The following is a 16,320-nucleotide window of genomic DNA, read 5'->3' as shown; positions in this document are numbered from 1 at the left end:
ACAGCTTCTGTGTGAGGTTTTGAGATGATGTAGCCATTTTATCTTCTTATTGAATATTTACAAGCAGAAATTAGACTAAAAACATATTTGGAAGAGTGGGATCATTGCTTATAATTATACTCCTATGCTCACAAGGCATAGGCAAAGCACTATAGGCAAAGCACTGCAGCAAAGCACTAAAACTGGCCTTTTGAGTGTTATATCCCAATAAACCCTGCCTGTCCATCACTCAGAGAGACTTGGTTTCTGTACCTTGGTGCTCTTGCTGCCAGGCCCACATGGGATGCAGGCCTCCCTGCCATAGACCTGGTGGATGGACAGGAAGGTGTTGGCCGGACACTCCTTGCACTGGCTGGTCTCCTTCTCGATGTAGTGTCCCGGTGGGCAGGGCACACAGGACGAACCGGACTGCTCGGAGCCCAGCGCGCAGGCCTGGCAAGAGGAAGCAACTCCATCCACTGCATTGGTCACCGTGATGGAGTAGATCTTTGCCATGTCATTGATGAACTGTCTGCTCTGGAATGAGAGCCAAGGAGACCATCTGGATGCTAACCACAGCTCTGTGCACCAGTGCCTCAGTTCGGGGATTGACCTAAGCATACATCTGTCTTTCAACATGGATGGTGTATCCATAGCTGCCTCCCAAAGGCAGCCACTTGTCCCTTACAAGAAGCCTGTGAGCTTCAATGGAGGGCAAAAGCTCTGGCAGTGAATGTCCAAGGAAAGCTGTGCTGTAAAGCCCTGTACATAAAGAAGCACTTACATCTTGGCCCTCGTTTATTCTCTGAAAGGCCCAGGTGAATGTGAAGGAAGCATTTTTGGAGATGATGTGAGTGTAGGATTGTTTCTCTTTACTTCTTTCCCATGATTCCACCACATTGGTATTTTTTCGATTAATATCCTATAAAATGGACATACATTTAAAACAAAAAAAAAGTGTGGTCATACAACAATAAACACCAGTGGTTTATAATATAGAGATTAATATACATCTAAAGGACTTTACAATTACATTTAACATTTAATAAAGGAGAGAAAACATATCTATTCTGTTTTCCACCACTGGTGATTTTTCAATTGAGAATGGCTGTCTTTTCCAAAAGATGATGCATTTCACACCGCAGTCAAGTTCAAAGGCCTATAGCAGGTTATAAATGTTAAGAGGACAGATTCAGCACAATAATTCTTTCAGATCTGAAATTCTATTTCTGTATAAAACATGTGGGTACCAGAGCACAGAGAGGGGAAGGCCAAAATTCAAAGAAAAAATGTAGTTTCTGCTGTCTTCTGATACTCACTTTGTTGGTATCTCCAGTCAAACAAAACTGAAGGTAGTAAGACAGTGTCAAAGTTTACACAAGAGAAACCTGTTCAATCTACTTTTCTGTTTCTTCATCAACGGTAAATGTTCTGGTGAAAGATGTTTTTCCTTTAAAAGAGATTCCTTCACTTTAGCACTAAAGGCTACCTCATTTCCTCAATTCTCTTTAATAACAAATTGTTTTAAAGTACCACTCCATACAAAAAAAAGACCAACTTCTTTTTGCAATGAAAGGGGCAGGAGAGCCACTGCAGATCCAGTTACCTTCCTCAGCTGTTGGACTTTCAATTAGCAGATGAGGAAAGTAAAAACAATGGCACTTTGCCTGTCTGATCCCTGAAGTCACTGATAGCATCAAGTTTAAACATCCAAATTGTCTGTTTTGCATCCCTCTGCCCCATATCTTGACTTGCAACTCTATTACCAGAGCTATTTCAACTGCACAAGAGACACTGAGAATCCTTTCGGTTGGTTTAAAAGAGGAAAATTTGGCTCTTTGGTGTCCAATGATTTCTTTTGAGATAAACAGATAACCAGGAATGGTTCACAACTCACACGGTGGAGGAATTTTGCTGGATCACTCATTAAGTCCTTCCTGCAAGGGCACTACAAGTGTTAAACTAATGTCATGCTTTATCTTAATCATAATAAACTGAGTGCAACTAATCACGCCTATGTAGAGGCATTAAAGTGACATGGAATACCAGGCTCAGTCCTCAGTCATGGAGAGAGCTCTCAACTTACCGCCATAAAGTACAGCACACAATCTGCTGAGCAGATGGTCTCAAAAATGAAAGTAATCCGTCCTAGTTCTGACCCTGTTGCTCCTGTCACTGATGTTGGAGGTCTGTTTAACAGAGAAGGAACAAAGCATTTACAAGGTGCTCTCCAGACAGGCTGCAGTCAATCCTTCAAATTGCTTTTCGTACAGTGAGGAAACCATCAAAGTCTTGTCACATAAAACCTGCTCTTGCAGAACTGCGGAGGGCAGTTTTGCACAGTGGCTCTGCACTGGGTTATTTTTTAAGTGCCTGAATTCCTAATAGCACAGTTCCCTCTATGTAACCAAGCCCAAATTTGTCCATACTGGGAGAAGGTCTTATTGCTTAAGTGCATTACATGGTTTAAGGGATTTACATCACTTAATTCATAGAAACATGGAATCATAGAGTGGTTTGGGTAGGAAGGGACCTTAAAGCTCATCCAGTTCCAACCCCCTGCCATGGGCAGGGACACCTTCCACTAGAGCAGGATGCTCCAAGCCCCTGTGTCCAACCTGGCCTTGAACACTGCCAGGGATGGGGCAGCCACAGCTTCTCTGGGCACCCTGTGCCAGCGCCTCAGCACCCTCACAGGGAAAAACTTCTGCCCTATATTTCATCTGAATCTCCCTTCTGCCAGTTTAAAGCCATTCCCCCTTGTCCACTCTCCATTGGTGGGAGACACTTCCAGGAGTTTCATGCAAACCAGAAGTATTCAGGGTGGTCCCCTGAAAGCACTAAACAGTAAACCTAAACTGGGACATGTTGAGCTTCTCCACAGATATGTTTCTTAATTCTCTTTTATTTTAACTGCAGTTTGTTCATACTGTAACATAAAAAGCAGTGTTTATTCATTGAGTGTAAGAAGTCACAACCCCCCTCAGCTAAGATTCGGCAAAGGAAGCGTGAGGTTCATTTTGCCATACTTTACCTATCTTAATATTTGGCACCTGATCTGAGCTAGGAGTCTAAGTTCACCCTTGGCAAAGACACACAAACACCTCAAGCAGTTGGTTCATCCTGTCTGAGGGTGCAGGAGAGGTGGGATGTCCTGTTTTCCTGCATCTCATCAGTGGCTCCAAGGGGAGCACAAACTGTGCAGGCTACCCAGAGCCACAGTGCAGAGCAACTTGGGTTGATGTAGAACACCTTCAGGGCAGGCACCACTGTACACCTCATGCCTAGTTTAGGTGGTTCCTTTGGGATAATGTAGAAACAGGGGGATAGGAATATCTTTTCTTAGTTTCCAGATAGCCAGCCGGCTGGCATCTCAGACTGAAGCAAACACTGCTAAAACCAAGGGACACAGGAATAAAATCCAAGTTTCCTCTTGCCTCTCATTCAGGACATCATTGCACTCCATAACGGAAAACTCAGTACATTCCAGGGGTAATGTGAAATAGGTGTAAGAGACAGAGATAAATGAGAAATGGCTTAAAACCAAAAATCCCGTTCCTTACTTAAATCCTGGGATGTGCAGGTTCAAGATAAGATAGTCATTGTCAGAACCTCCTGCCCCACTCTGGATGTGATCACCAGCCACCTCCCAACCTTCACAGGACATAAGAAAAGAAAAAATAATAAAGAAATGGAAAGTTTCTGGTTCATAGGGCAAAAAAAAAATCTCTGTTACCATACATTTTTAAGCAATTCAGTACTTTCGTACATTTTAAAGATGTTTGGTATAAACTATAATGCAGTATAATAATGCTTTTGAATGAAAAGTTTTAGCAATTGTATGAACTGCTGATTTTATAGGCAAATATCACCTTGAAATCAGCAAAGCAATTGAAATTCCCTGACCTGTGCTGTGCAGCTCAAAGGGGATGATCCATCTGATCTCTTCCAGCCTTAAAACAGATGAATCAATGAATCTATGTGTTAAACATTAAGCATATACTGTAGTGCTCCTCTACTCAACATGCATAATGGAAAGCTTGAGCTACAACAGACTGAGAAGGCGGATCAGCCTAAGGAAAATCGTTCAGAGAAGTCCTGAATGGGATTCTTCTCACCAGTGAGGAGTGACTGCTCTCTGCTGCTATCTTAGCACATGTGCAGAGAGAAATCTTTGAGAGCTAAACAAACAAAACCACAGACTTTAATCAAGTTTTCCAAAAGAATCATGTATAACTTCAATGGGCACAGTTATCAAAAAGCACAAAAGGAGATAAACTAGAGAGAAGTCATATAGCTGTGGAGTTTTTTCAATGGGGATATTCAGATGTATCAAAGTCTATAGTAGGGTGGGTCCTTACCTGAGGGGACTTCATATAGGCTCCAGCTTCTGCCCTCTTCTGGTATAGAAGAGATTTTTTTGTTTCGCTGTGATAATGGGACATTGCTTCCTATGGGAAGTTTTAAGCTTGGTGCAATTAGAGAAATGGGGGGAAACTGTATTTTGTGACTTGCACAGCAAAAAGCATACTCATTTTGATGGGTGCTCCACTGCAACACAATCATCGCAGGAGAAAGGCACATAACAACACAGGGAGTTTGGCTCACCATTCATCCCATCACACTTTGAGTTGCCAACATTAAAGCAAGACGTCTTCATGTTGCCTGGCAGGATGTTCCACCACTTGTACTCAAACCCAAGAGCTGGTTCGGTCCCAGCAGGGCAGGCTTTGCACTCTACAGGACGAAAGGTCAGAAACAGAAAGTCACACAGCCAAAACACAACTTGAAAGGTGTTTAAAGAACACAGATATCACTTCTTTACCCTCTGGTGCAAGCAGTAAGCAAAGAAAATAATAAATTCCTTTATAATTAAACAGTCAAAGACTTATTAGCACTAGAGGAGTGGAAACAAGACCAGTATTTTAAAAAAGGTGCATCATATCTTTGTGGTAAGTAATCTGCAACTGATCCCCTAAGCAACATCTCCTTTTTAACAGCTTCAGCTGCAGGTTTAATCATACTGGTAAACAAGAGTTCACACAAAATGCTGTAGGTGGCCACTGGGCAAATGCATTTCAGAATCAACAAGCCAGAGTTTAGGCTAGACAATGCTGGCAGGGTGCTCATGTGACAGTGCTTAAAATGAGGTTTTACAGAGAAGAACTTGGCATGGACAGGAGAATGGGTGAGGAAGAATTACTGACTGTAGAAGTTCTGATTCCCTTCTCAGAATCCCTTAAAATAACCCTCAGGATGTTTGCATCAGCCAAGAAATGCATTCAAAGCACAGCAGGTCATCTTAGAGCAGCAACCCCTGATAAGAATGGACTTCAGAGAGAAAACAGACATCCAGCTCCCTCTCTCCAATGTTATTTAATGAGTATTTTATGCAAAATGAACTCTGACTTATGATGCTGTGTCATTAAGCTAAGTCACATGCAAGCAAACCACTGATTCTGGGGACACAAGCAGGGTTTTTTTGGGATCCTACCCTGTGTTCCATCTGAAAATGTGCCTGGTGGGCAAGGAGTGCAGGAAGAGGAGGCGTTGTTGTAAAAGCCAGGATTGCAGGGTGGACAATCCTTCCTCTCTCCAGAAGGAGGGAGGGTCAGTGCATCAGGGAGATCCTCTCTGCAGATCTTGGGTTCAATCCATTTGTACATGATCTGAGTCTGGAAGGAGAAGACACTGAGCTCAGACAATGTGTTATGAAGCTTGAGGACTAGATGTGCCAATCAAGGTCCCCATTGTAAATAAAACTAGGGTATTCCCAGTGTTTTAGGCCAAAACCAGACTTTGTACATCCAGGGTACACTCAAGATAATCAGACCTTAAAAGCAAAGCAAAAATGTGAAGCTTTGAACAATTACTACTCTTCATTCCTCTTTATCTTTTGGATTTTCCCATGAAAATATTTCCGAGGAATGTCAGATAAATAATTCTAACATCTGCAGAAGAAATCTCTGCATTTTATCCATAGGAACCCAAAACATAACTTCTGCATTCTAAAATCCCTCTATTGGGAACGCACCTTTTAGCAGAGAACACCACAAGTTTTGCACTTTTTTCTCCATACTGGCGTGTTCTTTGACAAGTTCTCAATTTCTCTCCAGCCATTTTTACTACTGAGGAAAGGCCAAAACCACACAGGAGCTCTCCCAACCCTGCTCCAGTACCTCCCCAGCACATAAGGAGTTTATGAACACTTACATGAGTCAGACCTTAGTGTTACTATGCACAACACTGTCACCTCTCTGTCATTACGTTTGTCTGAGGAGCCAAGTTTTCTGTCTTAGGTGAGAGGTATCACCTGTAAAGTTGAGTTTAAAATTTCATCTGATTTGGAGTTTATCGCTGAAAGCTTTTAACAGCTCAAGATAAAAATAAGATGAGTTCAAGAGGTGAGAAACCCAACTGGCCGGACTTTAACCTGGTAGAACTCCTGCTTTGGAATCCTCTACCCTTTGGTCTCAGCAGTGCAGTCAGGGATCCTTGAGGCCAGAGGCAAAGGTACAGAACTTGGAGAGGAGATTTGACCTTATGAATCTGATAGAGGGCCCTGAGCACATGCCCCTGCCATGCTGGGCATGAAGTGCTTGCGCTCAAGTTTAGCCCTCTGATAACACAGAGCTCTTCAGGAGGTATTGATCGTCTTTGAAATTGCTTGAAGAAAAGCTGAAAGGAGCCTCAGTGCAGGCTCTGCCCTCAGCTCCCTGGAGCTGCAGCTAAGCAGAGGCTCTCAACTGCTTGCATTGTGTTGCAACCATGCCTGTGCCAGGTCATGTGCCATGGTTGACCCACATCCTAACTGACCCATGGGCTTGATGTCCCAGCTTGACATTGGTCAAGCTTCATTACTACGGACTTGTCTGAGGGCAGCCTTGGCTGAATGTGGGTCTGCTTTGATCAGGTACTGTGGGACTGCTCCTGCTGTCAGAGTGGCATCTGCTCTTTATGGACCCTTGCTGCTCCTGGACACTTAGAGGATTTTCTGGAATATTGCTCCAGAAATGCTTCAGCAGCATAAGGGTGCACATTACTTCAAGTAAAAAGGCCCAAGAGCTGACAAAGTACCTGTGTGGTTGCCCAGAGCCCAGGCACACTATACATGTTAAAGCAATCCTACTGCATCTGAGCAGAGAGGAAAGGGTCAGAGAGTGTCCATAGCCACACAAGGGAGGGTTTCTAAGACTGGGATTTTCAGTGCAGTAGGTCAAATAAAGCCAATAGGAGTCAAGAGCCTGAATCTCCTGAGGCCCCTTCTATACACGGAGTGGGGCAGCAGGAAGAAGAGAGCAATCTTATGTCCAGTGAAAAACTTGGCTAATTTTAGTGAGCCACGGATCAATAGGCCTTTAGGTTGGTGCTTTGTGGCCACTATTCGCCTGAAGATGAGCTGCAGAGTCAGGGCTTCTCATTGAGCTGCATCACGTGGAGAGATGGCTGGGGACTACAGCAAACTTGGACCACTCTCCAGAGGTGCAGAGCACTAAATGGTGAAAGCAGTCCTGAAACCCCAACCAGTATCTGTGTGTTTATAGCATATGTTGTTGCGACTGGAAGATAAAGGGTGTCTGCAGAAAGACACACTTTGCATTCTGATGATGCCCATCTCTAAAGGAAAGGCCACAGAGGAGAAAAGAAGAGGGTCAACAGCAGGAACCTATTCAATGCCAGGAAGCTTTGAATTACACAGAGCAGTGACAGGGAAATCCCCAGGAGCCTGCAATTAAAGCATTACCTGGGGGTGTAGCACTGAACATTGCTGCTAATTACAGGCAATTAGCAGAGCAAGAATCAGTGAGTCAAGACCAGGATGTACAGCCTGCCAGCTCTGGGGCTAAACTCACTGATGCTTTGTTATTAAAGCTCATGAACTGCCTGACCAGGAGACTCCAAAATACTCCCTCTTGCCAGCAAATATAGGCAAGCAACCTACACGGGCTATGGTTTCTGACTACTTGCCACCCCATCTAGATCTAAGAGAGAGCGCCAGCCCTGACTTGCCTTGGGTGATACGGTTTAGAGCGAGGCGTCCCTGCCCATGGCAGGGGGGTTGGAACCTGATGATCTTAAGGTCCTTTCCAACCCTAATTATTCTATGATTCTATGAAATGGAAGAAAAGGGGCCCAAGTATATGCCCACACCTCTGTGGGCTTCACATCACAATAAGTAGTTCCTTGTTCAAATCACACCAAAATTCCCACTTGACTGCTGGCACAAAGGGCAGAACAGATCCAAAGCCAGGCTGCTCCACCAGCAGGTTCCTCTATGAGAGTCCCAGTAGATCCAAGATCTCTGGATGAAACAATCTACTGAAAGTCCAGATGTTTCAAGGCATCCCATGAGGCAAGCATGCTATTAGTAGCAAGCACTGCTGCTGCACACAAATACTCCCAGGCTATGTATATACCATTATTTCTTTGATGCTAAAACTAAGGGACATGATACTCATCATAACTCTGCAGCCAAACACTCTTCCACCTGTAATAGGTAATAATCATGTCCAATGCTCCTGTGCCACGGTAGCACCTGAATCATGCCTGGGCATCACTGGCACAGGGCAAGTTGTCACAAGCCTGTGACACATACACCAGGAAAGATTCCTAACCACTAAACTATAGGGCTTATTCTGGGACAGTGCTTCACCCTGTGCTCTAACCCTGGCTTTTTATGAGTGTGGAGGTAGCACCAGTGACCCACTTAGATTAATCAGAAGCGCAAGGAGCTTAGCATTTCACAACAGCGGATCCCTTAAGCAGACCCATGACAGGCAGATTCTTACAGATGAATAAATAATGCAGAGAAGGCAGCTAAAGGACAAGCCCAAAGCCTCAGAGAGGCTCAATGCTGGAAGCAAAATTGAGAAAGCAGTTGTGAAAGAGTTTCCTAGAAACTCTGCCTTGCTTTCAAATCAAGGGATCACAGCTCAATGAGCTTAAAAGTAGGATCATGCCTTCTACTTACTTTTCCTTCCTTATCACACGGAGTATGGATCTGGAAAAAGTCTTTGTTTGTGCATGGGGGACGTTCTATACATGCACTGGATCCCTCATCTAAAAGGAAAGGATGAGGAAAGGGATGTTACTTAACTGAGTCCACATGAACCTTCCGCTGAACTGAAGTGGGAAAGCAGGGAACATACCAGCTATGCTTGTGCTGTCACACTGAAATTCATCGATTTGGTACAATCAGGGATTCACCCAAACCCTCACTCCACCCCTTCACCTTCTACCAGTAATTTGTGGTGTTTGCCAAGCATGGGAGTATGTTCTCACTTGATAAGGAAAAAAACCACTTTAACCCATTAGAAACTTCCTTAAAACACTGGCCCGATTTTTCCTTGCCCCAGCTATTTCTGCAGCATTTCCACTCCCATGTTGAGCACAGGCACAGGTCCCCAAGCATTTGCCATAATCTGAGTCAGTAGCTGACTCTTCAGAGCCTTTATCATGAAACAACAAGGAAAAAACTAAAGACATTTTGACCATGAAGAATGGATTATGTCCGTGTTACTTGGTGATCACCAGCTAACCACAGCTGGGAATGCAGAGGACTTTGGGGACTAGAATTTTCAACTAGATTACCACATCTTCCAACCACTCAGAAGGCAGGGACAAGCCAGGAAACGATCTGGAAAGGAGATCCCTCGAAACATGACAAGCGTGAAAGCAGTGATGAAGCCAATTCAGGTCATTGCCAACCGATAACACAGATTACCACGAGAGGGCACAGCACGACTATTATCCTGCAGAAGACCTGTTCCATTCAAGGTCATAAAGCTCTCCATCCCTTCACATCAGTAGAGATTAGCTTAGCCAAGATAGGCTGTGGCCCATTATGTATATTTGTGCCCTCTACTTGTGCCCTTTGCCAACTGGAGACTAAATCTGATTGTTGGATAAAACCATTCTCACTCTGCACATAGAAACGGCACATAGAATCGTAGAATCATAGGATAGTTAAGGCTGAAAAGGACCTCAAGATGCTCCCCTGGTTTTGCTTAACCCATCTGATTTATGTACCTGCATAATACATTTCTTCTTTACACTTGGTGCATTCTTTAGCTCCTTTCTCAGAATAAGTGTTTCTCGGACACACCTGGCAGCCAGATGAACCTGGTTTGTCACTGAAGGTACCAGGCTTGCATGCGAAGCATTCAGATGTATATGCAACTCCTGTAAGATAAATTACAGGTAAAGCACTGAAATAGGAGTATGCTCTGTAACTACTGCCCACCCATTTATGGAGGAAAGCAAGCTAGCTTCATAGCACAGCTTCAAAATCACAGACTTTCATGACTCCCTTTAGACACTTCGGCTTTGCTGACTCATTAATGTAGGTCTTTGCTCTTTGCTTCTCAATGCAAGCCTGACCCATGTAAGAAACTTATATGATATTCCAAATTTTTGATTACACCCAGCACCAAAACAGCAATCCCAGATTAATTAAATTCTTTAAATAGTAATTTAACTGTCATTGTTATGACATATTTTTATATATCCATATATCACTGTTGAGAGGCTTACCAATAAGCATGGTTTTTCTATACCAAAGAAAACTGGCGTATTCCTTTTCCTCTCTTTATTTGCTAAGCCAGTCTTCTCCACTAGAAGGCACCGTTTACCAGTTAAATTATCTTCTAGCCTTATGCCTGAAACTGAAGTTTTGCTGTCCTTTTTTCAACACTTTAGAGGACGAGGCAGAGGACAAAGGACTTAAAAAAAAAGCCACTCCAGTACTCTAGGCACTCCAGTAGAAACAGTATTTAGCAAACACTGTGATGAAAGAACAAGATAAGACCTTAAAGGCAAATATCACTTACCTTCAATTGTGATGTTTTTCACCAGAACTGGTTTTACTACTTTGGACCCCATGAGAATCCCTGTTGTTCTCCAGTATAATATATTGGTACCTGATTTCAGAGTTACCTGCAACAACACCCACAGCAGTTAGCAGACATCCCCTCACCAAGAAGCTGTTTTATTTCTTACTTCATTACTCAGATTTCTTGCATCCTAGCAGCAATCCTGGCTTTTCCTAAGCTGCTTAGTGAGTCAAAAAGTAATGGGAAGACAGCTAGGCAGATGCTGCAGAGACATTGAGGAGTGTGAAAGTGTGCTTTATAAAGGAGCTTCTCAACACCCCAGTTTTGTGGAAAAACACCAAGAGCTGTTTCTGACCTTGCTGTGAGCAGAACTGGGAAAAAGCTGTTCCTGCTTTTATCCAGCTACCCCTGGCACTCAGGAGCTTTAATCTCTAGCTTTATGTTCAGATACAGCAAATCAGTTTGGTTTTAAAGCCTTGAGATACACTTTTATAAAGAAACCCAATACAACCCAAAGTTCAAAATTCCAGTTTATAAGCTTTATAAACAAAGGTCTGCCTACATCTAACACCACAGCATCATGATCAGTCAGCCAGGCACAAGCCACAGATGCCCGCAGCAGCAGTTCCATCCTTCCTGCTCACTTCTGACCCTGAACAGCACATAAGATGCAGAGAACAACCTGGTTTCCAACTGCCTTGACCTACTTGTCTTGATAGCATGATTCAGCAAGTGGCTGCATGACTCCTGTGCCGGCACAGGAAGGGTAGTGGGTTGGTGGCACTGTGGCTGGGATAAGGGTCAGGAAGAAGGTAGGACCACTTCTTCCAGCAGAACTGCTGCTGCCCATTGGCTTCAACTGACAACCCCAGGTTCCAGTATAGGCTGGGGAACGACCTGTTAGAGAGCAGTGTAGGGGAGAGGGACCTGGGGGTCCTGGTGGACGACAGGGTGACCATGAGCCGACACTGTGCCCTTGTGGCCAAGAAGGCCAATGGCATCCTGGGGTGTATTAGAAGGGGGGTGGTTAGTAGGTCGAGAGAGGTCCTCCTTCCCCTCTACTCTGCCCTGGTGAGACCTCATCTGGAATATTGTGTCCAGTTCTGGGCCCCTCAGTTTAAAAAGGACAGGGACCTGCTGGAGAGAGTCCAGCGCAGGGCAACTAAGATGATTAAGGGAGTGGAGCATCTCCCTTATGAGGAAAGACTGAGGGAGCTGGGTCTCTATAGTTTGGAGAAGAGGAGATTGAGGGGTGACCTTATTAGTGTATATAAATATATAAAGGGGGAGTGTCACGAGGATGGAGCCAGGCTCTTCTCAGTGGCAAACAATGAAAGGACAAGGGGTAATGGGTACAAATTGGAGCACAAGAGGTTCCACTTAAACCTGAGAAGAAACTTCTTCTCAGTGAGGGTGACGGAACACTGGAACAGGCTGCCCAGGGAGGTTGTGGAATCTCCTTCTTTGGAGACATTCAAAGCCACCTGGACACGTTCTTGTGTAACCTTATCTAGGTGTTCCTGCTCCGGCAGGGGGATTGGACTAGATGATCTTTTGAGGTCCCTTCCAATCTCTAACATACTGTGATACTGTGACTTCTGTAACCTCAGTATCACTCTATTCACTGTAAGAAGCAGGTTCACCAAGATCCTGCCTGGCCTGCAAAGCTGTGCCATATCTACTAGCCCAGTACAAAACGTCTACTGCCAACACAGTGATACTGGCCTGAAGGTGCTGCGTTTTCACACAAGAAGAGGGATGAACTGTTCTAGCATAAGGGCTCAGGATAATGAGATTTACATCAGGCCTGGCAGGACCACAGGTTTTGTTCACTCATAAAATCAGCAAAGTGGAAATATAGCATGTTGCAACTTCCACTCCCCAAACAGCTACTACCCATGGGGGCTGGGTTACCACAGGTAACAGCAAAACTGGGACCATATTGAACCAAACATCTCATTGTGTGGTGCAGAGATACCCAATATCAGCTCTGGTGAGCAGGACCAACGTGCTGAAAGCAAGGGCTGAAGTAGCTGGAAAACTGGGCTCAGAGAAGTCACCATGACATGATTTGCAGTGCAGAAAAAAGCCTTGAGGAGAGACAGAACATGCATCTCACCTAGGTCATGTGTCTACATTTCATCCAGGAATCCAAGCAACCCTCAAAGCCAGTAGCACATCCCAGATGATGATACCAGATGGCACCATCTCCCATGCAGACAGTGTTACACCTCCCAGCTCACCAAAGTTGATGCCCTGGCCTTGGATCTATCTCTCAACCTGTGCCACTCACCTCTCCTCACCCAGATCTCCTGCTTCATGATGTGACTCTCAGGGGTTTGTACCTGAGCCAACAAGCACTGACAACCAGAGCTGGCACTGGAATATGGTTTCTCCTCCAGGAGGATAAGCAGACCATGGCAAACAGAGACCAGGCTGCTGTCTATGCCCACAGGGAGCATTTTTCTTCTGGCATAATGTCACTTACGTCTGGCTTTGGGAATTAGGGTATGATAGTGCAGTGGAAGCCAGGCATCACCATGAGCTAATGAGTTGGTGTGCACCAAGCAAACTCAGCCAGCTGGGTCACAGGCCAGCCAAACTGCTGCTGCTCCCAATGTGGACACGCTCTTATCAGAGCTGCAGAAGCCACCCTGGTGCTGCCAGCTTGCTTTCCAGCCCAGTAATCCACCACAGAGCACAAGCTGGGTGCAGTCCAGCTATTCTACACACACTTGGGAGTAAAATGCCCATCTTATCTGCCTTCACATACACACACCGCTCTGCTGAGCAACAGAGAGTAATTTGTGTTCTCATGAGCAAACAACTGTTGTAGAAGATTTCAATTACAATCATGCAGAGTGACTCTGGCACGCGGATTTGCATAAATCTATTTAACCTCATAAAGCACTTGATTTAAAGCCCAAGGAAATCAATATAGAGTCTTGCATCTATATCATTTGCTTTGGGAGCAGCCCCTTAGAGATCTCGGTGGCTTTGCCCTCAGTACTAAGAAAGCTGTTCTCTTTCAAATGCATTCACAGTGTCTGGTCCTGGTTTGCTATCTGCTCAGAAGAGATTAAAGACATTTAGTACTAGAAAAAGGCTTCATGAAGGAACTTTTTGCTCACTTACAGAATGAGAGCCCCATTCCCCGTTGTCTGTTAGCTTCACCCACTTGTCTGCTGTGGACTCCATCTCTTTGCACTGATCATTTTGTATCTGTTAATAAAAACACAAGATCAATGACCACAATCAGGTGCGTATCCCTATCAGCATAATGACTGCTGGATGGGAATGATAAGATTTAGCTTTGTTCCTCTTGTCTACTTATATAGGACAGAGCTGCCTTACTTGTGGCAATACAAAAAACCCACCCCAAATTTCAAAACTTGATACCAGCTTAACAATGCCTTCAGTGACCACTTCTGATGCAGATGGAAAGAAGAGCAGGAGGATAAGATCTCAGCCTTATCTTATCAGTATTTGGTCAGACTTGGATGCTGAGTACCTTGTTTCGGCTACCTTCTTCTCCTGAGCCCACCAAGACCCAGTTCTCCAAAATCTGGAGGCCATGGGCTTCTAAGTTATAGGGAGGTAGAAGCAGATGGGCCAAAGCTGGAAGACAAACTGCTTTGTCTGCAGCCAGTATCTGCTATGTCTTTGGCTCCCTACCACCCAACCTCACTAGGGATGAAAGTGACCTTATCACCGGGGAGTCAATATGCCATGGGGAGTCTGCCCTGGCAGAAATGTGAGGCTGACTGACCCTTGCCCAGGTCCAGCATAGCTGAGTAGGATTTGGTGAATGCCTTCACAGTGGTCCACTTCTTTCATCTCAAAACTGTCATCTCTGAATAAGCAGTATCAAGTCCCTTTGAGGACAAGTTAAATTACTCAGCTTTATTCCAACCAAGGAGAAAGGCCAGTTCAACACTTTCAGAAGACCTGGAGTCAAGCATCCTCCTCAAAGTTCTTCCATGTTAAGTCTGAAACAAGTCACATAACCCCACATCCTCCAAAGCATCTGTGCTCTTAATTCCCACCTATATCAACAGCACTGAGGAAAAGAGGTGAGAAGAAGCACCTATGAATAAGGTAGATCCCTAATTATCTTGCACAGTCTGAGCTCCAGCATCTTTGTGCTGCAGTTCCCACCTGCAGGAGCAAGATAAGAATATATAATCTCTTCTTATAAGGTGTAAAGGGCTTCAGTATGTAAAAAGAGCCTGGGAAGGGCAGGCTGCAGAAGCAGTGAGTATCTAACAAGAAGCATCCACACTTGCTTCCCAGTTTGAGGACATCTCCTCTCTAACCTCACATCAGCAGTGCAGCCACTTGCGCCTCAAAAGCCCAAAGACTCTGTCATTTCCCAGCAAGCTGCTGCCATGGAAATGCTACTATCCAGATCTAGAGTCACTGTTAAATATATTTAAGCACAAAGACACGCTGGAGAAAAAAAAAAGGGACTTTCAGGGGGGTGTTAAATACGGTTTATTTAACTATAAAATAAACCTCAATATTTTCAGGAAACTCCCTGAAATACTGCAGCTGGCTAGGAATTATTTGCATGGGCATTCCTATAAGGACTGCACCACTCACTGCTTCTTGAACAAGGAATGATAAATTTAAGGAGGTGGATGAGTGGGATATGGATAAAAATAATTATCAAAAAGCCAATTTCAAAGCCAGTGCTCAGAGAAACAATATTTGCTCACTGCAGGAGCAGATCGGTCAGTCTAGCAACTGGAGCTAGGATTCAGAATCCCGGTACCTTCATCTGACAGCAGAAAATACATTTGCTGCTTTCTCCCCATGAAGAAGACAGGATAGTCTAACCTGAAATGGCTAAATAATATTGCCTGCAGTGTCTTTATCATAGTGCAACAGCAGACTATTGCACTGAAGTAGCAGTAAGAGGGTGCCTCCAGCAGGTTATTTTTGTCTTCCTTTCTCTACTAAGGAAAAGGATAATTTGCACTATCACCAGGCTTCAAGAAATATTAACCAACATCAGCTAAGGCTCCTCACTCCTGTGAGGTACCATAAGCTACGCTTTCCCGATGAAAACCTGAGCTCACCAAACAGATACCAAGGCAGTAACAGAGCAGACTGAAAATTCGCAGTCATCTCCTGCTCTGAGTTGAACCCCTGTTAGGTTTTTTTCTGTCCCAAATAGTAGATATGGGACATGCCATAGGAACAAAAACATGCCAAGGAAAGCAATGCAGGTGTTGGCAGAACCTTCCAAAGCATCTCCTAACATGGGGCATCTACACATGATGCAGACCCTGGTGGTGGGAACACTCCAGCTCCCTGGATCCCAGCTAGACCACCCACCTCGGCAGAGTGAGGTTGCCTTTTCCATTCCAGTCACTGCTGATCAGACTGGTTTAGTAACTTGGGTAGAGCATGGTGTAAGCCCAGCCAGGCTGCTCCCATTTCAGAGGTAATAATGCTCAGCCCCTCCATTTCACAGCATAGGCACATCCTTAGAGACGAATTCCTA

At 44.6% G+C, this 16,320-nt stretch overlaps 1 protein-coding gene across 1 annotated transcript in view; it reads right to left on the bottom strand.

Annotated features, from left to right (window-relative positions):
- The window catches only part of ELAPOR2 (endosome-lysosome associated apoptosis and autophagy regulator family member 2), a 103,054-nt gene that overhangs the window by 18,841 nt on the left and 67,893 nt on the right, over positions 1 to 16,320 (bottom strand). The window contains exons 5-14 of the mRNA XM_061368128.1: positions 13,947 to 14,033; positions 10,809 to 10,914; positions 10,009 to 10,161; positions 8,951 to 9,039; positions 5,474 to 5,654; positions 4,588 to 4,716; positions 3,543 to 3,633; positions 2,066 to 2,168; positions 764 to 901; positions 253 to 516 (exon numbers count right to left, since the gene is read on the bottom strand). Coding sequence (XP_061224112.1) covers positions 253 to 516; positions 764 to 901; positions 2,066 to 2,168; positions 3,543 to 3,633; positions 4,588 to 4,716; positions 5,474 to 5,654; positions 8,951 to 9,039; positions 10,009 to 10,161; positions 10,809 to 10,914; positions 13,947 to 14,033 — 1,341 coding nt within the window. The remainder of the gene's footprint in view (positions 1 to 252; positions 517 to 763; positions 902 to 2,065; positions 2,169 to 3,542; positions 3,634 to 4,587; positions 4,717 to 5,473; positions 5,655 to 8,950; positions 9,040 to 10,008; positions 10,162 to 10,808; positions 10,915 to 13,946; positions 14,034 to 16,320) is intronic.

This window comes from Neopsephotus bourkii, unplaced genomic scaffold (genome assembly GCF_033783945.1).
Source record: "Neopsephotus bourkii isolate Nb327-2 ecotype Australia unplaced genomic scaffold, CSIRO-AGI_Nbou_v1 NB_1423, whole genome shotgun sequence".
Lineage (NCBI taxonomy): Eukaryota > Metazoa > Chordata > Aves > Psittaciformes > Psittacidae > Neopsephotus > Neopsephotus bourkii.
The sequence above is the reverse complement of the archived record's forward strand: the minus strand, read 5'-3'. Positions and strand labels throughout refer to the sequence as shown.